The sequence below is a fragment of the Pogona vitticeps genome, chromosome 7 (genome assembly GCF_051106095.1).
Source record: "Pogona vitticeps strain Pit_001003342236 chromosome 7, PviZW2.1, whole genome shotgun sequence".
Taxonomy (NCBI): Eukaryota; Metazoa; Chordata; class Lepidosauria; order Squamata; family Agamidae; genus Pogona; species Pogona vitticeps.
The window spans coordinates 26,729,827-26,751,025 of record NC_135789.1 but is presented as its reverse complement, the minus strand read 5'-3'; the positions used below and the strand labels follow the sequence as shown (position 1 = coordinate 26,751,025).

The 21,199-nt window shown below is 39.7% G+C and overlaps 1 protein-coding gene across 7 annotated transcripts in view; it reads left to right on the top strand.

Moving 5' to 3' along the window:
* Nucleotides 1-21,199, top strand: part of GTF2I (general transcription factor IIi) — a 53,001-nt gene that overhangs the window by 15,068 nt on the left and 16,734 nt on the right. For 2 of the 7 annotated variants that reach the window (XM_020801622.3, XM_020801621.3), the window contains exons 7-19: nt 459-507; nt 1,269-1,312; nt 3,032-3,097; nt 6,490-6,549; nt 7,360-7,416; nt 12,262-12,324; nt 14,746-14,847; nt 15,810-15,875; nt 17,717-17,900; nt 18,096-18,154; nt 19,446-19,517; nt 19,758-19,941; nt 20,985-21,043. In XM_020801622.3, the coding sequence (XP_020657281.2) occupies nt 459-507; nt 1,269-1,312; nt 3,032-3,097; nt 6,490-6,549; nt 7,360-7,416; nt 12,262-12,324; nt 14,746-14,847; nt 15,810-15,875; nt 17,717-17,900; nt 18,096-18,154; nt 19,446-19,517; nt 19,758-19,941; nt 20,985-21,043 (1,065 nt within the window). The remainder of the gene's footprint in view (nt 1-458; nt 508-1,268; nt 1,313-3,031; nt 3,098-6,489; nt 6,550-7,359; nt 7,417-12,261; nt 12,325-14,745; nt 14,848-15,809; nt 15,876-17,716; nt 17,901-18,095; nt 18,155-19,445; nt 19,518-19,757; nt 19,942-20,984; nt 21,044-21,199) is intronic. The other 5 variants (XM_020801623.3, XM_020801625.3, XM_020801624.3 and 2 more) reach the window with 5 other exon arrangements.

Sequence of the window (21,199 nt, the reverse complement as noted above, 5' to 3'; positions counted from 1 at the left end):
TCAAGTTTGTGTTTGTCCAAGATGGATCTGCTTAATTGCTCAGACTTTATAGCAAGCCTCACCTAGAAGCCTTTCTAGACATCAGGACCATTTCCTGACACACTGCACCGTAGGAGTTGAGATGTCACCCTAATGTTTTTATACTCTCTTAGTTTCCATAGCCTGGTAGAAACTCCACCTAACATGTTTTTGGTTTTGAATCAAGACATAGTTAAGTTTCGATATGGTGTTATCCCACCAGCCAGTGATGAGGTTGGGGAACAGAGAGGCTGTTCCATAACAGAAGGAGAGTGCTGCCAGTGTTAATGTTGCATGTAAATAGTAGTAGCATTTCCTTGGAGTTAGATAACAAAGCTTGATTATGTTTCTTCCTTGCCCCCTTACATACCTTGCTTTCAGCATGTGTTACGTTTGAGTGTTACATTGTAGAATCTTAATTCCCCCCCCCCCCCATTCAGGGCCTCGCATAGTGGACTCCTCACATACCGTAATCTCCTCAGGCGGAAGGTAAATATATTTTATGCTTTTTTTGTGGCTACTAATTCTGTCTCCCCGAAAGCTTTTTCTAGCATCATCAGTAAAGCATAGTCTCTCTGATTAGAACAGGGGCCAGGCAATATTCGTTGATTTATTTATTCATGTAAAATGTTTTCCCCTGCTTTTGATGGGGAATTCAATTCAAAATTGATGGGGAATTTTAAAAAAGTACTGCTTGCAACAGTACTTTTTAAAAATTGTCAAAAAGGAATTGGGGATAGCAATTTATTTAGTCATCAGCAAGCTCAATTAAAATCCTGATAGTAAGCTTTATTTACTGTCCAAAGGCCGTAAGATTAGATACTGCAGTAATTAACTGCCTTGTTTTTTCCTCTCCATCCATTTGCTTAACTGATGCACTTTAAAAAAAGAATTGCCAATTCCATTTGAAATCATAAGATCCTTGTGACTGCGAAGAAAGGTATAAAGCTAGTCCAGAGTTCTTACTAGGTGCATAAGTCTGATCTTCAGAGTTTATCTCTTTTTACTTAGCATATGGCTGCATAACATGGCTGTGCGTTGTGTATCATGTGGAGTTTTCATGTTGCATCCATTTTGATGAGTATATTGTTTAAGGCTAGAACACGTGCTTTACATGCTGAAGATTCTGGGTGCAACCAACATCTTTGCGTGGGGATCATTGTTACTTTATTATTAGCAGCAACACTACTACTAGTAGGATTACACTTTCTGGATTTGTGTTACATATCCTTTTTGCTATGTTTGTCTAGTTGCCCCCCCATACAGGTGAAGACAGAACCCAGTGAAGATTCTGGTATGTAGTCCCGCTTTCTCTTTAAATATTTGTTTCTTGAGTGTGCAGTAGGATGCACATTAGACCTTCCAGATGTTCCTGGTCTGCAGCGCACTGCACACCATTGTCTATGTTAGTTCTGGATGATGGAATTTACAGTTTAATAACATTTGGAGGGGCCATATGGTTTGGGTTTTATCACTTTGTGGTGCATTGTAAGTCAAAGTTCTGTGAGCTTGCCAAATGCTGTGCTGTAATTGGTATTACGGGACAGTTGAAAGGATGCCTTGTCTCGGTGCTACTCAGAAAGGTGGGGGTCACTGGACTGTGATTGTGAGGAAGGTGTAACACCGATCTCATTCCAATTGTTCTTTTGCCCCAGTGGTTTCTCTGCTTGTTCATCAAGGCCTTTTCTGTTGTTCCTTGAGTAGAAGAGCCCCCCAATGAGGATGTTTTCAAGGGACCCAATCCTGAATGGTGGGGAGTTCACTGCCTTCACACGGCCACGAATCCAAATGTCTGCACCCATAAGTGGGGCAGCACAGCTGCAGAGTGTGAAGAGGCTGGGCAGTTATCAGAATCAATGGTTCTGAGTTATCAGCTGGAAACTTCCATTGGCCATTGTAGCCATCAACTCATGCCTCGTCATCTTGAGGTCCTTTCGGTTTTATATTGATCATTTCCCTGATGTTTTCAAGGGCGCATGGGGGAGTAAGTCCTTATGATAGCCTCCTAGTCGCATAATTTGGACTGGGAAGGTTTCCTGCTGAGTTATGGGATTGGGAGTTCTTTTTCCCCCCGAAGTCCCATTCCTAATGCCTGTGTTTGCACCGCCACCATTTTGTTTTGTGTGACACCGTGAGGGCCTCTCCGCCTATTAACTAGGACTAAGTAGTTTCAGCATTAAATACACAATCGTTAATAAAGGCAGTCCATTTATATGCTGTTGTAACAAGGAAGACCTGTGGCACTTGAATAACTGGTTAATAGGTCATCAAGAAGATTAAAATATTTTATAGAAGATGTTTTTTTCCGGTGAAATTCCTCTAGCTTGCCCTGAAGGCCATGTTAGCTTCTGGTGTTTTTAGAGAGGTTTTCTCTAACTTTGGGAATGAGAGAAAAAGTTACTGCATAGGCGATCCAGCCCACCTGACGTTGCTAGTTGTTTGTATACACCTGGCACGGAGGCCTCCATTGGGTTCTGGCAGCCAAGATATAAGCCATCCCCAGTATGAATTGCTTCCAAAAACAGCTGTTGGTGGTGTAATAATAAAAGATTGCTGCACACAAATTGATTCAATCTGATTTTCCAGCTGGATTGAATAAAGTGGTGTGCACTTATAAATCTAGCAATACGATGTCAGTTTCTGATCGAGTGGGTAAATGTTCACCTCTTTTGATCTTGTGGTTTACATCCATGTGGTGGTTTTCTGCTCAGTGTTACTCTACCTAAGGGCCCACTTGCATAGGTGTAACGCTGATAGTCAGCGGGCATGAGACAGGAGTATGTCCTTGTTACAAATTATTGTTCGAACAATTTTTGAAGTCAGCTTATACAGTGAGTCTCAATTTCTTCTTTTCCCTTATTTTTGATGATTAAATTGGATACAATGCTTGGAATCTATTACACGTCTTTCACACAAACACATGGGTTGCCTTATCCATCTGTGGCCTCAAGAGATGAAGTTTTGCTTCCCAGTTGCATGTGTGAGCGAGTGACACAGTTTTCTTCTTCTTTAGGTTTGGAGATGGTCACTGTCAAAGAAGAATCAGAGGATCCTGAATATTACCAGTTTAACATTCCAGGTAACATTGAGTGTAACACTTTTACACTCACAAACTCTTATATATTAAGATTTCAGTCAAAGTGAAGGCTGTTGGAAGACATGGAAAGCTAGGTGAGATCTAGGTTCTGATGTAAGCTTGGCTCTATTTGAGGCAGGATTTTCCTTTGGTTAGAAGATTGTATGCATGGCTTTTGCTCTTCCGTCTGCTACGTTTGGTCCTTGTTTGTGCCTCCTTCCCTCCTTTCTCCCTTTCATCTCTTGTGATCTTGGTAATTTTTTAAAAACATAGCAAAGGGGAGGTACATGAGAATTCATAGGTTTGCACAACAGCTATCCTATCGCCAAGTTCTCCGGCTTCAGTGATAGAGGGTAGTGTCTTTTGGGAAGGGGAGAGAGGAGAATTCAGGTTATATGTGATTATTTCCCCAGATTACTTTAAGTCTGTTACTATTTCAAGTGGATATGTTTTTACATATGATTAAAAGAAACTGACATGCTGTCAGCACAAAACTTTTTGGATAAAAAAAGGGGAGCATGTTAATGTTCCTACTGTACAAATGACAGCATAAGCACGACAAATGTTTGCTACATGTATCTGTGAAGTGGACCCCATGTCTCATCTACCTCGACTGTAATTCCTACTGAAATATGGAAGTGGGCCCCAGCTATCAATTGTGCAATTCAGCATGTGAGTGGTTTATGCAAATGATATTAGTTTACCATACTCTTTGAGTCATGTATGCATTTCTGATAGGTCTTCTGCTCTCTGTCAGTGCTGATTTTCTGAAAAATCAGTCCCACCTGCTAGAAAAAGTTGTTTAGGTCCCAGAGTTTAGTAACCTTATTCTTAATAAGGGGCTGAGTCTGCCTAGGTGGGAAGCTGCCTAGGAATGTTTGTATAGCACAAGCAATTTTGTCATGGAAAGGGAAATGGGTGAAATTGTGATGAAATTGTATTCCCTCCAGCACCTCTCTATCTGTCTTCTGTGACAAATATATACTGTATACTTGGCTGCCCAATAGTTGTTAATTTTCAGTATTCTTCAGTTCCTCATGGCTCGGATTTGTTTTAACAGTACTAGACTTTAGCCCGAATGTGGCAGTTTGTGGTCGCGACATTTCTCCTCTTCCATTTGGTGTCTTGTTTAAGTTCCTTTGGCTGCGCTTTGAGGATGAAGTACATCAACTGGACACCAGTCTGGTCTTAAGACCCGTCGCCTAGAGCTGGCATTGCAAGTCAACACAGCAGTGTGGGTTAGCACACCTCTTTAGATAGATTATGCCAAGCAAAACGTATCTGTCTTTAGGGTACAACAAGATTGATTGTTGCAATTTTGGCAACAGACTGCTTCCCTTGAAAGGTTGTCATAAAAAGGAGGGGTAGGATCTGTTGTTGATCATCCCAGAGTACAGGATACATATGTTAATAATGGGTTTGAGTTAAAGGAATCAGTTGAATATCAAGGAAAAACTTCCTAACTGATAGAGCAGTACAACAATACTGTCGAAAAAAATTAGCTTGGGAGGTGGTGAGCATTCCAGCACTGGAGTCATTTAAGAGAAAATTAGACAGCCATCTGTCAGGTATAATTTGATCTGGATTCTTTCACTGGAATCGTTGGCCATATAGGTCCCTTGCAAATCAATTATTCTATGATTCTGTGGGGTTATTAAATGATTGAAGATGGCCAAACATCATGTGAAGAGTGGCTCTCCTTAGGGTGCCGTAGTAAAAATATTGGAATTTGTGGCTTCCTATGTATTAGTTTAGGATATTTGTTTCCTTTGTTGTTGAAGTATTTCATTAGAATGAGAGGTTATTGAAGGTGCAGAGCATGGCTTTTGTTGTTCCGATCCAGGAAGCACACTATGAATGAAAAAACATCTTCAGATTGGTTTTTGGTTAGCGGCCCTACTCAATATTGGTCTTTTAGGTGGGGCCAGGTTGTGGGATACAGTTTCTGCTCTTCTTGCTGCACTGTAGAAACTAAGGAGTGATCAGAAATTAATTGAGTGGCATTTGGAATTGAGAGATAAAGCTTGAGTTGGCTGGATTAATAAAGGATGCCAGTGGGCTTGGTCATGTCTTTCCTTCTTACCCTACCTAGAGTAGATGGATGGTTTTGAATGGAGGGGTGGATCTTGTTGAAAAAGGAATTGTTGAGACACACTGTGTGTCAGTTCAAATCTCCTGTCAAATTGTGGACCCTTACTGAAGGGGTTGCTGTGGTTGAAGTATGGTTTGTGATGAGCCATGGAACCTCAGTGTCAAAATCATGGCTTTAAATGGGGTTTACAAACCCATAGTATGCACCAACTATATTGCAAAGCTTAGAACATTACTTTTACAAAGTACTTAGCTATTCTAACATAGATATTCTAATATAATATAGTTTGAAGCCTACCTCTCCTCAGTAGTTAGTTACCACTATAGCAACAATTACAAGTGGCTGTTTTTTCTGGAAAATAAATAACTATTTTTCAGTTATTATATAAAACATACCTAAGCAGTCCAATACATCATTAAAACAACACACACAGGATGGATTTTAAAAAAATATTAATGAGAGAATGACATGTTTGTGTGCCCAGACGTGATCCAAAGGTGATAAAAACAATAAAAAGTTTTACTCAGAATGCTGCTTTAAAAATACAGCCCTAGTTGTTCAATGAACTGGAATTCTCTTTCTGTTAAAATGATTTGACAGGAAAAAATGATTTTTTTAAAAAATTCAAGAAAGAGCATCTTTAATGTTATGTATTTTGTTAAATATTTTAGAGTCTGGTTGTGACCATTTGGAGAATAGAGGTAACAACCTAAAACAGCACACATTTCCTGACCCTTCTAGAATCTAAGCCTGCAATCCCTTATATAAATTTTCATCTGGAAGTAAGTGCCACTGAAGCCATTGGAGTTTATTTGATAAAAATAATGCTAAAATTAAAAGAAAAAGTGACAGTTATAGTGAAATAGAATGATGTTATATGCCACTACATTACAGTCATAATGAAGCCTAGTTAAAGTTTCACTATTAGAAAAAGGAGTTAATTATTTGTCATTTAGAAGTTCTAAGGTTTTGTGTGATGAGTTGGTCTATGCTGTGATACCCAGAAACAGATGCATCACAGCTGTATTCCTGAGCCCAGGGAAACCAAGCAGTTCTAAGCTGTGGTCTGCTATCATGTTCAGAAATGCAAATGTTATGAGTTTGCTGTGAGGTATGGATTGAATTGTTGATATTCCAGAATGTTGGGCTATACGATCCTTGACATTCGACTTCACGATATAGTTCTGTGAAATAGACCTTTGTTTCTGCAGTTGCTTGATTCAACTGAGCATGGTCTCTCATAATGGAAAGGGGAACATCTTGGAAAGTTACCTTTTTTTATGGCTGTCTTTGTTTACCAAAGCAGGTCCTTCAGAAACTTCGGCGATTGATGAGAAAATCGCCCTGGCAAAGTCTTACACAGGTATAGCAATTCACTTGTTCCTCATCACAGTGCTTTTTCTCACATCAGCATTGATGCCACAATAGCCATGTTCTGCCTGCCAATGGTACGGTTTTTCCAAACTTGGTTTTAGATCCATGGCCTGAATTTTGTGAAAGAAATCAATTATTTTCCTTTCTCTCCTATCTTGCTTAGTGGTTGTGAATTCAAGCAAGAGGACTTCTGTCTGTTAAGAGTGCTCTGTTTTTCTTTCTTCACATCTGCAATGTCTTTTTCAGTTGTGGAAACCATAGAAAGGCATATCCTTATTGAAATGCCTGTTAAAACCGTTAATCTTGTTATATGGCACTTTGAACAGGTTTATTGTGCCATAATTCTTATTTTTCATTCTCCGTTCCATATAGCCTTGTCAGGAGAGAGAAAAATAGCTCTAATGGAGAAAAATCATTTAAGAGTTTATTTGTGCAAACTTTGTATTCTCTCCTGTAATCTTTTTCTTGTGCCATCTCAAACTCTGTATACATCTTGACCAACATCATTCTGAACACTTTGTCATTTGGTGAGGGGTGGAATCCTCTAAAAACGTCACCTTTTATTTTTATGTGAGTGTGAACATGGGAACAGAGATGGATGGGTTGACTCAGCCCATGTAGGCTCCTTTTCTTGAAACGATTCTGCTGGTAATTATAGTGCTGTATGGTTTTGGCACCACTGTGCTGTACAGATTTGTTCTGCCTACCAATTTGAGGTACCGATTCTGAAATTTCCAGTATTAACTAGCATCCTCCGCTTTTTTTATATGATGGTATGTTTATATTTATGTTTATAAAGGGAGCAACCAGGGTTCCGATTGCAGTGAAGGAACAGATGTGGAATTGCCGATAGAAGGTTAGAGATATGTACCTTTTTAAATTTTAAAAAAATAAACTCTGGAAAGGTGTTGAAATATGTATATTAAAAGAACATTTAATGCAAACATGTCCATTGTGTCTTGTGTCTTGCATTCTTTTTTCCACATTCCACATGGTTGTATATTTTTATTTGCCTCTCTTTGAGTTGTGATCCTGCATGTTTATTGTGGGTTACTTGAGAAGCTTTTTCGCTGTGATTCCCTTTCCTCTCCCGTAACTCCAAGTAAGCAACAGAATCTGTTTAAAAACAACTTGATGCCTTCACAACCCGGGGAATGTTTTGCTTTGTATTGCCCCTTTTCCTGGCAACACCGAATGCGTAACACCATCACACAACTCAGCAAGCTCCTCTTGGCCCATCTTGTTAAAAAACAACAGAGGGCCAAATAGCTCAGTGGGTCTTCGACTTGTTCATATCTTGAAATATCTTTGAGGGCAAAAAGTTCTCATAGTAAGACGAATCCCCCAGTTCGTATTACTTCCCATTGCAAATAGATAAATTGAATTGGAGTGGCCCTGCTCCTCTTGAGAATGTGACTGTGTCCTTTTAAAAAATGTGCTTCAGTTGATTTGGATGATATAAAACTAGAAGCCCCCAGCCTGGCCCAGGAGAGCCAGATGGATGAAGCCAATGCTTCTAGATTGGTTGGCTATGAATTATGTATCAGCCCCGAGTAGATTTTGTCTAGAGGGACGGGGTATAAGTAAAGATCATTTTTCCATGGAATACTCCCAAATCAGCCCAGTTGAATGAAGTGTGAATTAAGCAAATGTATGGATGAGGTAGTTATTGGAAAGTACTTAACTTCTTTTGCAAAATTCTGCAGGTTTTTCTTGCTGAGTTTATGAAATAAAACCAGGGAGGACTTGTATGTCTTGGACTTTGACATTGTCAAGACAAGAGATGTTTTTGACCACTTCCTATCTTGTCAGACAAATAACATTGATTAGATATATTGCTTCTGGTTTATTTGGCATCATTTTGAAAAATTTGTTTGTTCTCTGATTGTATTTTGGATTGTTATGGACAATTCTAAATTTCTTACAATAATGTCATGTTGTATATTTTAAAAAATGTTTTGCTGGACTGAAATTCGAAAATGAACTTTTTGCCTGAATACTCTCTTCAAAAGAGTTTTCTGCAGATATTATATAATAAAGCTGGTGGGGATTATCTGTATTCCTGAAATGGTGGTTCGTGTTCGCAATTAGTGGTGGAAACTAGCAAATAAGTAGTCATAACTTTTCAGAAAGCCTTTGAAAAGGGCCTTGGATTCTAATAAAGGATCCTGTGTTCTGTAAGATATGAAGACACTACTGTAGTGAACGTTTTTCTCCCATAGAATTAAATCCTTGTAGACATAATATGTTATGCATGTGGGAATCACATCCTTAAAACTTGTAGTTTCTTTTCAGTTGTTTTAGGCCATGATTCAGCTTCATGAGAATGATTATCTGCAAGACTTTGGCTGGCATGGTCTATTTTCTGTCTCCTCATATGCATTTTGGAGGAGTTCAGATATACTTCTTCACTCCTTTTGATTTACTACAGTTGGCTCTTTGGTCAGAAACTACCTGGGAATATCTAACTGCAGTTGATTTAAAGCAGCGGGGTCAGAGGCTAAAGTACAAGCTTGGCTGCTTTTAAAACTACCTGTGCCTGCACTAGGAGCAGGCATCTCTCAGACTCAGGCTTATGTGGCTAAGTTACGGTTTAGTGTTAAGCCTGACATGTAACATTAAACTGTGGTTTACCCTTAAGTTTGAATGTGTTGTCTTGTGTCTTCATGCGTTGTTTGATAAATCACAAATAAAATCTTCAAATGTACCAAGAGGATAAGAAAAGAAAAACTCCACTTTAACTACTCCACTTTAAAAAGCTATACATAAGGAATATATAACTAAATTACAATTTAAATGTGTGCATTAGTACAACACCTAGTGTTCAGCATTTCCTGAAAGAGGGTGGAAAACTGGGTGCCAATCTAAAATAAGGTACATCATCATGCCTTAATTGATGTAAAACCATGATTAATTGGAAGCTGATTAAATTAGATTTGGTGTAGCTATGTAAATACAGTGGTGCCCCGTTTGACAACGATAATGCGTTCCAAGAAAACCGCTGAACAGCAAAATCTTCATCAAGCGGGAAAAAACCCCATTGAAATGCATTTAAAACTGGTCAGTGCATTCCAGTGGGGGAAATACCTGCTCGTCCAGCGAAGATCCTCCATAGGGGAAGCCATTTTGCATCGCTGTCTTCTGGAAATAGGTCCGGAAAATAGTGGGGAGCCATTTTGAAAACCCAACAATCAGCTGTTTTTAATCGTCATGAAGCGAAAAATCGGTTCCCGAAGCAGGGAACTAATCGTTGTAAAACGAAAAAAACCCATTGGAATCATTGTTTTGCGATCGCTATAGCAATCACAAAAAACGCATCATCAAGCGATTTCATCGTCTAACGGAGTAATCGTCAAGCAGGGCACCACTATATTCTGTAAAGTTTGCTTGCCTGCAAGTCATCATGTTAGCACATACCTGTTAGTCATATATGTCAAATTTACAGTCTGAGAGAGAATTTATTTGGAAACTGTTTTCAAATCCTCCTTTTTTGGGATGTTTAAATACTTTTGTGATAGACAAACAGGCAAATGGCTATGGGTAGGCTTTCTCCTATGTCTCTTGAAATAAGTCAGCATTTCCCAGCCTTTTTCGAATCATGACCCACCCTCCAAATAACCCACAACCCCCCCCACTATATTTGTATAAAAAGGCATTTTAATAGGTTAAACAAAACACATTAAAAATAGACTTTTTGGAGTATAATTCTAATATGAATGTAATAATGCATAATTATTTGATTGGGACTATCTGCCTCTACTAAATAAAATTTGAGACGGAAAAATGCTTGTACACTTTAAACTTAATTTCTTTTTGGATGTGGAAATGACCCTCTCTTCATGTCGCTCCCCACCCAATCCCCGTCAGTGAAGAGCCTCCCCGAAGCCTAAATAATCTTCCCCATGGGCTCTGCCCTGTGTCCCACCCCCCTGCCAGTTCTCTTCCCTCCCCTTCCTCCCCCTCCCCTTGCCTTCCTCCTTCATGACTCAGGTGGAACTCCCAGGCATCTCGCTGGGCAGGTTAACTCTCCCTTCACTGCACTACCATTGCCATTTGCAGAAGAGTGGGAGATTCATTCAGGTGGCGCGAAAGGCACCACTGGCGTGGTGGCAAGGACTTTTCAATCCCGCCGCCATCTTGGGCGTCAGCATTCCCAGCATGCATGGTGCACTTGCCTCATCCAGGCCTGTTTGAGCCAAGCTAGTGCTTGAGTCCAAAGGGCCGACATCAGTCTTCCAAAGATGGATGGGGAGGAGCAGAGAGAAACAAGCAGGAGAACCTCTTTTGGAAGGAGTGATGCACATATGAAAAAGGAAAATCCATCCAAAGTGGTAGAGAAACAACCAAGAACTAGGTTGCCTGCACTTCTGGTTCAGATTAAAGTTATCTATCTGTGGGTCAAGAGGATTAAAATAAAATGGCATTGTTAATATAATAAATATAAAAATAATTGCAACTAAAAATAGCCACATTGACCTCTGAGAAAACACATCAGTTGCTTTCACAGATCAGGTGGGTCAGTAACTAGTGTTCAACGTGGTATGTTATGTCATGTGGCCAGAAACTCATCTAAAGAACAACAGAAGAAAATTATTAAAAGGAATCTCAAAATGCAATTTTGTATAATTAAATTCTTCATACTACTTTTTACTTTTGTGAGAAGATAAGCATCTTGCATCAATGTTTTCTTGAGCCTGGTCTTCCTCACTTACTTAGAAATCATCAATGGAATTCTCTGAATTTGAAGGAAAATGTGATGGGAATAAAGATCTGCTTGAAGATACTTTGGAAGAATCATTTCAGCTTTTATGTCTGCATTACAGATCATACTTGGTAACAGACTGTATTCTACTTTGCCTCTCTTTCTTAAGTGGATCTCTCTGAGTTTTTCTCCAGTTAATAACGAAGACAGACCCTGCCATGATGCGTGCTACGTGCCAAGATAGGTGTTCAGAATTTGGGCAAGCCATCTTATGTGCTGGCAAAGCCACCAGTAGTGTGGTAACAGAACACGTTTACAGCGAATGGTGAGACACCTAGAAAATCACATTCCTCTTCTCTGGACTATTCAAGGGTCTTTAAGAGTCGTCCTTCTCAATACTCTTGTTTTGATGCATTTTTTTTTCACTTTGGAACCAAGAGCAAGCAAGTTTGCAAGCAGATGTTTTGAAGAAGGCAGTATCTGGTGGAAGTTTCTGGAACGTCAAGAAGGAGAAGCTGACAGGGGAGATGTGCCACTTGCTCAGTAGATTGGGAAGATGATAGAATCCACCAGATCTCTTAAAGAAGATTCCAAATACAGCCCTAATACTGAACCCCGGTTGGCTGTTCAATACTAATGCACTGCTTTTTATGCAAACTTCATGGGATTGAAACCTTTATTACCTATGTATCATTGTAATTTTCTTGTGTGAAAAAGACTTTGTAAGGGTAAGGAAATATCTGACAATGAAAATCCTAATGCTAGAGAACTCTCCATATCTGCTGTACCTTATAGCTCAGAGTTGAGAAATCCACTGTTCCTTACCGTCATTCCATCGGGCTTGAAGCTTGTGATAAAACTATGTTGACTTATGTATTTGTGGGCATGTCTTTTTCTTGGTGCACAACACACATGTTTGATTCACTGTTGTGGAGTAAAGTGGCTCTTCGCAGAGTGCCTGCACCGTTCAGACTTGGTTTTGTGTTCTGCTTTTTTCAGATTCTTCTCAACATGCCACTTCTGAAACAAGTGAGGATCCTGAAGTGGAAGTGACCATTGAAGGTTGGCCATTTTCTCAACTACTTTTATTTTGCTCACTTGTTTCAGAAGAATTTCAGTCATGCGGCGTGGTGTGCATTTCTTTCATTCCCTTCCTACAAAAACAAAAACAAAAACACCCTTCTCATGTCACAGCATTTTACTGAGCAGGATGGTTTTTAAAACATGTTGGATTCAAGTTGTCTAGAAGGCAATAGATTTCTTGCAGAGGTGTTAGGCGTTCAAGAGCATGTGGAATGAAAGTTGGATACTGTACCCTGAGGCAGTAAGAAGTAGCTGGTTTTGCTGCTTTTCAGAAGGAAGTACCGTATTTTTGCGTGTATAAGACTCCCCCCACCACTTTTCTAACCCAAAATTAAGGAATCTAAGTGGGGCTTAGCAAGTGTAGTGGGAAAGGGAGCAAAGCACTGCAGGATTGCTTTGATCCCTACTTTTCCCATCACTTGTTTTTTTCTCTCCTCAGCTTACTTCCGTGTATAAGACAACTCTCAATTTTTAGTCTAAAGATTTTAGACAAAAGTATAGTCTTATACATGGAAAAATACGATAGCTTGAGCCAGTGCTTGTTTTACTTGGTTGAACTTTTTTTGGAGAGGACTACAGTTTATGGTTATTCTCCACAGAAACGCTATATTCTTATTTGTAGACTATAGAAACTGAAAGTGCTTGTCATTGGTTATTTCATTTTGCAGAACTTTCATAAAATAGAGGAGTAGATAACATAAGTGTCTGTGAAGCTGAATACCTAACATTCAAGGTCTCAGTGATACCTTTTGTTTCTCAAATCTGTCTCTTCCTCAGTTCTGTAAATGTCTCTCTTGGTGGATCTCCCAACATTGGGTATTGTCTGTTCTTGACTGGTGTGCTGTTAAGTGATGCTAATCTCTGCAGCCAAGAAACAAAGCAAGTGAGGTAAAAGTAGATGAAAAACTTAAACCGATCTTTAAATTGGGAGGACCTGCTTCTTGTCTAGATTTTGCAATTTCTGGTACTTACATCATGTTCCTACGCTACAGACTGTAAATTAGTTGTAACTCTGTAAGATGTAACTGGTTGTAACTCTGCTGAGGTAGGTCAGAGAAATTTGTGCTAAATGAGCTGATAAGGTGGAGTTGCTGTCAAATGCTGCTGTGAGTATGTTTGGATGATGAGTTACAAGTGTTCTTGCCCATGTAGTGTGCCATTCTTTTTTATATAATACCAGAGGAAATGGGCAGGATGTTTCTGCCTGTAAGGAAGTGTAAGGCGCTGGTACTGTTTTAAGCATGTGTAGTAAAAAAGTCTACATATTCAATAGATAGTTGCAGATTTTCTAGATGGGGATAGTGAGAATGGGTCCCGCATATCATTGGTCTGGTGTATAGGTAGAAGTAGAGGCATGGTTTAGAGTGAAGGGTTAACCCAAAGTATATGAGGATCCATGGCCTATAAATTGATTAGTCTGTCTTCTGTTCTCAGCAGTAGCATAGCCAGTCTGTCGATACAAAAACCCACCCCATAGTTAAACACTTAAAGAGTGGAGGTTCTCTAATGGCACTTTACTGTGTATCTTTGTTGACAGCATTTCTCTGCTAGAATATTCTGACTTTTGAGAAGCTCTTGGTTTCCTTTTTAAACTAGGGAATGTATGAAGTGCATCTGAGGCTGAATGGGGAGGCTGCTGAAAGCAAAACCGCTAGGAACATTTTGATGTGTCTTGTGTGCATGTACATCTGGCATCTACTTTTTTCTTTTAATCTTTTAGTTCACGTTTGCATCATTAATAATTAAAGATGTGATTTAACCATGATTTACCTTTAAGCGTTTTTTTCCCCACAGATGTAGGTTTTCCATTCTGGTTTGTGAGGAGATGATTTTTAATCTGTAGATTTAACAGTATGTGTTAAAATTACTATTTGTATAATGCTTTTTGGCAGTCATTGCTGAAACTTTGCCAACCTTTTCCCCAGTTGCTTGCAATTTCTATTCATGCATATGTTAATGGAATAGAAATCAGCTTTCTATCTGTCTCCCCACCCCAACCCCTCTGTATCATTTATGTGGCGCTTTTGTTGGAACACTGGATCTAGGGCAAGCTTGTATTCTGCAATTTTCTTTATGGTGCTTATTCCCCCTCTCCTCAAATTCCTGTTATCTGATGTATTCCACAATAGGGGGTGCTGGATTTCCTGTAAGAGTAAGACGTTGCATTCTTGAAAACACCGTTTGCATAACTCTTGTGCACATTCTGGTTCTGTTACCATAATTTGAACCTTGAACATGAAATTTAGATGCCAGGGACTCACCGCGAGGTATTTTCCTGTTTTGGAAAAGTCTACCTCTTCGAGTGGCAAATAATTGAGCTGGCCTCATGGTATCTTGAAAGTCATTCCACATAGTCTGACAGCCACCTTGATGCATCTGTGTGTGTTTTTCTGTCTGAAGATGATGACGACTATTTACCACCTCATAAGAAAACGAAGAACATAGAACCAGTCAACGATGCTTCCAATGTGGGAAGAAGAAAAGCTAGAGAGTTCAATTTTGGTAAGTCTTGGGTTAAAGGGTTCTGAATGTCTCCTTGTTCGCCATTTTGTTGGACTAGCTTGGGCTCGTTCTGGAGCGTACTAGCATTCACATTTATACCTGAATCCCATGAAAATACAATTCTGCCTTTTACCCAACCATAGGTATAGCTAATAGTAATGTAATTTGCAGTTTCATGTTGTGAGCTGCCTGGGATTCCACATGGGAGAAGGTCTAGGCATAAATTAAATAAATAAATGAATGGTTTGTAGTTGAGGGAATTAGAATGGCCATGTTTTGACTTTTCTGCATGTTCAGTCACATGAAGGAGGTAATTTGATGTATATGAACATCAGGTTTAGATGTGGGCCTTTGCCAAAAGGTCCCCATCTATTCCAGTACTGTATCTCGATAATACCTTTGTGACAGCATGGCATAAGTGTGCAAAAATAATGGAATGTTCCAGGTCTCAGTGCATTAGTAGCTTCAGTTTGGACCAGTAGTGTCTTGCAGCCTTTATTTTTTTAAAGAAGTAGGACGTCAGTGTTGTCTGTAAATCAGCTATCACCAGGATAGGAGTAATGATGATGAAGAGGTTGTATATGGTGCCTCGTGTGATCTTAGTTCAGTTGCCTCTCAATACGGCTTCATGCACTCCTTGTAACTCTGGCCTTTTAAAAAACTCATCCCAATTAAATGTTTCGGGCTCTGCATTAAAATAATTTGTCAGCAGCTGCCACAAATGAATATTAACTTTGATGATAGAGAGCGGCTGTGACTGGCCTGAAGAGAAGCAAACTTTTGACAAAACATTTCAAAACTCTCTCCAAAAGAAGAACAGATGTGTATTTTAATTGCATTACCTTTTTATATTCATGCAGGCGCTTGGCAACATGGCAAAACATGTAATCCAGAATTCAACTACTTGATATATTAGAAGATTGACATATCTTATTTTGGGCTAACATTATTTTTCCTTTCAGAGAAATGGAATGCCCGAATTACAGACTTGAGAAAGCAAGTTGAAGAGTTATTTGAAAGGAAATATGGTATGTGCTCATATACTCTTGTTTCTCTTTCAAACTGTTAGTCCATAGCATTTGGAAGTGCCCAGTAATTTTTTTTCGTTTGAAAACAGAACAAAAAAACAAGAGGTCTGAGTTCCTCATGGCTTAGAGTCTGAATTCTTTGGTCATGTTGTCCTGCCGTTGGCCATGGACTGCCAGTGCCAATGAGTGTTTGTAGCCGTGTTGTTTTCTTCAAGATCAGAGAGGTTGCAATAGATGTATCTCCTGATCAGGAAATTCTGTGTATTACTACCTTTGATTCTTAAGACGTCAGGCTAGTTGTACTGGGTTCTACTTAGTCATGTGGAGTTGGGCTGACAGAGATGAATTCCCTTCCTTTGGTGTCCAACCCCTGTAGACCTGCAGAACTTTACATACAGAAGATCAGGGAGCCTTGCTGAATGGGAATAGCCATGAAGCAAAGAGAGAAACATTAAAACATTCGGTTTGTGGGAACTATTTATAAGTAGTGCATTTCCACTGGAAATGCGGATTTAGTTTTCTGCCATGTTCATTAGCCATTTTCTATTCCATTCCATTCCATTCCATTGCCTGCTCCTACTGGCCCTTTTGATTCTTGTACAACAACCTTGAACGGAACGTTCTTCCATCCTACCCGCATCCAGAAAACGTCTACCATATTCAAGTCTTCCCCCTAACTCTCGGTTTTGAGCCTAAAGTCCATTCTGAAAAATTTTCTACTATTTCTTCAATTCTCCATCCATTGTTCATCCATTGTCAGCACTTGCATGGAATCCATACAGTTGCTGGAGTAAGATAAAGACCGTTCCAAAGCAAAGTACAGTTCAGCGCCCATTCTGAACCCTGGAAGAGTATGAGGAAAACCTTTGCTGTTTGAATTCTTAGCATAATAACAGCTGACACTCTTCGTTCAACAAATAGATGGGTCACTGAGTCCACTAACATTTGCCCTCTCAATTCCAGGCCTAGCATCTAAATAGTAGTATATGCTACGTAGTATTTGTATATAGCAGGAGTCGGTTTTGATTTTTACAAATGTCTATATGGCTTTTAAAGGGTAGTCATATTCTTGTGGGTACAATTTGCCATTTTTTGATTAAGACTTTTTTTCAGGCTGTAGTGTGGGATGTGCTGGGGTTACATACTTTGCCCCTCCCAGTACATCTTTGACTTGACTGTGATGAAAGACTTTAAGTATGTTCAGTGTGGTGTGCTTGAATTGACAAAACAGCATTTGTGATCCACTGTCAAAAACGAATCTGGCTGCACAATTTGAAGGGGTCTTCAAACTATGTCTTCGGCCCCTTATTGCTCAATGTGACACATTGATTTTCCCAGAGTTAAATCACAATTTATCTCCTGGATCATGGAGTCTAGGCCAGTGGGTAAAACAAACTAACTAAAATAAATAAATAAATAAAAAGTATTTTTAAAAAGCCATTCCAAATGATAGCTTGTATGTTTTGGAAGCTCAAAGCCATGCTTTGCGTTCCGAACATAGCTTGGGAGGGTTACTTTTTTTGGGGGGGAGGGTGTCCTGCCAAGAATTCCCTCATTCATCATTGGCCCTGCACCTGCTGGCTGGAGGATTCTGACATTTTCCGTCCCAACTAATAGATTTGGTTGTAGCTCAAGGCTCTCTATGTGTCAGTGTGGTGTCCTTCGTTGAGCCAGTGACACTTGGCCCACCCCCCTTCTTTATTTTTTTTCCTGTCTAATGGGAAGCTAGGTACAGTGTGCATCATTGCATGAAATATGTTTCTAGGACAGATCTGTTTTAATCGCCAAGCTAAGTTGTGCTTAACTTGTTTTTTCTTTTTTATATATATTATATATTAAAGCTGAAGCAATTAATGCAAAAGGCCCCGTGTCGATCCCATACCCACTCTTCCAGTCTCATGTTGAAGATTTGTATGTGGAAGGACTACCAGAAGGGATCCCCTTCCGGCGACCCTCCACTTATGGGATCCCTCGCCTCGAAAGGATTCTGCTGGCAAAGGAACGGATACGATTTGTGATTAAGAAGTGAGTGGATTTTAACATCGATTCTGATCTGGGACACAGAGTCCTTTATTCTTTTCTCTCTCTCTGCAACATAGCTTTTAGCGATTTCTTTGTCCTGCAATTTCAAACGGAGGTTTCAGAGATAAGCCTAAACTAGGTGGTGACTGCGGTGTGCTAATGGTTGAAATATATATATTTTTGTTTAAATTATTGCAGGCACGAACTACTAAACTCAACACGAGAAGACCTGCCATTAGACAAACCTGTTGCGGGAGGTAAGGGTGTAAGTTTTTGGTTATGGCACTCTGTGTATTATTAAGTCTTTCCTCCAGGGGGGCCCCCTAAGTGATTGTGTTGTTTGTTTTTGTATGGGTGACCAAAGCTTTTGTCCCCTTGTTCTCTCATTCATTTTAAAAGGTATTTGAAAAGTCCTTTGGCTGTTTATGGCGATTGTTGTATGATTGCTATGTACCTGCCATTTCTTGAAATGGATTTTCTGTGTATTTTTTTAATACCGCCTTGCAAACCTGGTATACATGACCACATTGATATCTAAATTTCATGCCACGTGCTGTAACATTAAACTGGAGCCATGGAAACCCAGGAGAATGAACCGCTTCCTTTCACTTTGTTTAGATCGGCCATTCTCAGCCTTTTTTTGGCCACGTCCATAAACACAATGTAGGCTAAAACAGGATTGTACAAGTTGCATAACAAACCTTATAAGGCGGTGTGTGAAGAATTATTTTTTGTCTGTGGCCCCCTTTGAATGGGCCAGGGGGGCCTCCAGGGGGTGCCATGTGTCCCCTTTTGAGAATGTCTGGTTTTGATCAAGGCTTAGAATTGATTACAATTCAGGAATCGTCCTGATATACCTTTAGCGTAGTGGTTTAGTTATCTGACTGAAGAGTCAGTGATGGGGAGTTCAGTTCCAGCTGTGCCACCATGACAGGGACTGGACTCTATGATCCTGGCTTCCTTCCAGTTCTGTGGTTCTAAGATGAAGATAATGATGAATTTTATTTTATTTGTATTTATTAAAATGCAGTTATCTTGGCTGCTACCATCCAGGACTCAGATGCCTACTTTCTGCCCTTTCGTCCCTTTAACCCTATTTCTATTTTTTTTCCTGCTGTTTCTCAGCATCTGTTTTCTCCTGCACTCCCAAGTTGCCAGTCTCTGCCTTTGTTCTGTCTCTTATTTTCTCTTTCCATTTCTTGAGATTTGCTAGTAGTTTGTGAGGGCATCTAGGGATAGTTCCCTTCTATCTCTGTGGGTGAAGAAATATTTGGACCCTAATTCCAATCAGTCCTACCTGTTGTTGATGAATGTTGAGCATTGCAGACCAACAATGTCTGGAGGGCCGCCCTTGGCCAGCTCTTCTCTTCCATCTCTGGCTTCTCCCATCAGTTCCTTGTATTTACTTTCTTGCCGAACCTTTTATCGCTGTGAGTCCAGGACACAAGTATGGTAAAATGAACAAAGCTTACCAAGTAAAACAGGGATTTTTGTCTTTGAAATGTTTAACATTTTAATAAAAACCCTTGTTTTTACTGTTGATCATAGTGAAAGAAGAGTGGTATGCCCGAATCACCAAATTAAGGAAGATGGTTGATCAGTTATTCTGCAAAAAGTTTGGTGAGTCTCTCTTTCTCTCTCACTCACTCACTCTCACTCAGGTGTAAGGATCTACCCTTTCTTCCTGACCCTTTCCAGACAAAAATCATTCTTGAAAAGGGAATAAGATCAACAAGCAGCAGTTTTCTTACTTGCAAGTCTACCATAATAACTAAGAAAGTGGCTTATAAATCAAGATGATTCTTGTTTGAGTTATGTCTGTCGTGGATTTATGAATTCTCCAACTGTATCTCCTAACAGCTGAGGCCTTGGGGAGCTCTGAACCCAAGGCTGTACCTTACCAGAAATTTGAAGCGCACCCCACTGATCTTTATGTGGAGGGTCTGCCAGAAAACATCCCGTTTCGAAGCCCGTCATGGTATGGAATTCCTCGGCTGGAGAAGATTCTTCAAGTGGGCAACAGAATAAAATTTGTGATAAAAAAGTAAGGTTAATTACATTTGCATTTTAGTATTTGGGGGAATTCCTTAGGGCATGTTCAGTATATAGTGCCATATTGAGATGAAGGGTAAAATCCTGTTTGTGCAGGTGAAATGTGAAGTTTCTTTGCTTAAATGTGCCAGGTGCCATGCCTGCAACATGGAATAGCACTACCCAGTTGCACAATTGTTTACAATGTCCACCTCAGTGCTAGTTTCGCTGTCATGGGAGCAACATCAAGTTGCTTCTGCTCAGTTACAAGATTTTGCATTAAATATGTTAGACTAGAAATTATTGTATAGGGTTTTTATTGTGAAGGAGGTATTTTTGGCAAGAAAATATATAGTGTACAATCCTAGTCATATTCTGTCCATTTTTGCTTTAGTAGCTTCTCCCTGAAAGTGATCTGCTTCCTCCTTGAGCATCAGAGTTAGGCACTGTTGTTCAGGGACTGGGGCAGCGTAATCATCCCTGTGGGATGATAGGCTGTTTTAGAGTACTTTTGTAATGTGCAAAGCTTAGATGGTGCAGCTTCTATAATAACCTAATTGTGTCTGTATACATTTTGCCATCTTGGCTATGGTTTTTGTACATTTGAGACAGCTTTGTGACAATTCCATCCTGTTTGGTTTGGCTTGTAAAAGTATGTTGGTTTGAGCTGCTGCTCGGTGATTTTGTTTTGAGATCATTTTTGCAGTGCAGAACATGCAGATTAAGTCGGTATAGCTCCGTGGGTGGACTCCAGATAACCCGCTGTGTTTCCTGGACGATGGGTGGCTGATGGGGTTAAGTGTCCTTCCACTTTGGTGGTCTTGGTCCCACATTGCACATTGTTCCCACAGTGCCACCAGAAGGAGGAGACTGTTAAATCCGTTCTAAATACTTTACTGCTAAAAATCTTGAGAGGGCCACTGGAAATTGGAAATTACTTGATGACAAAGAATTTATTAAGTCAAATCAGAAAGTTTAGTGAAGTGATATTAAACAATTGCAGAACAAGGATCACCATGTTAGTAATTTTTATTACTTTTTAAATAATTATTACAGGCCAGATTTACTAACAGTCACTCCCGCTGAAGTTAGCCAGCCGAGGACAAATATGCCTGGTAAGATGAATGTATCTAAAGTGGCTAGAAGTATGTGGAGAGATTAACAAACACACACTTGGGCACACATGTGCAAAAAGGATCGTGGCACCTTTAATTTCAGTGTTTCTGTGGGTTACAACCCAGTTCTTCAGATATATCTGATACTTACTGATA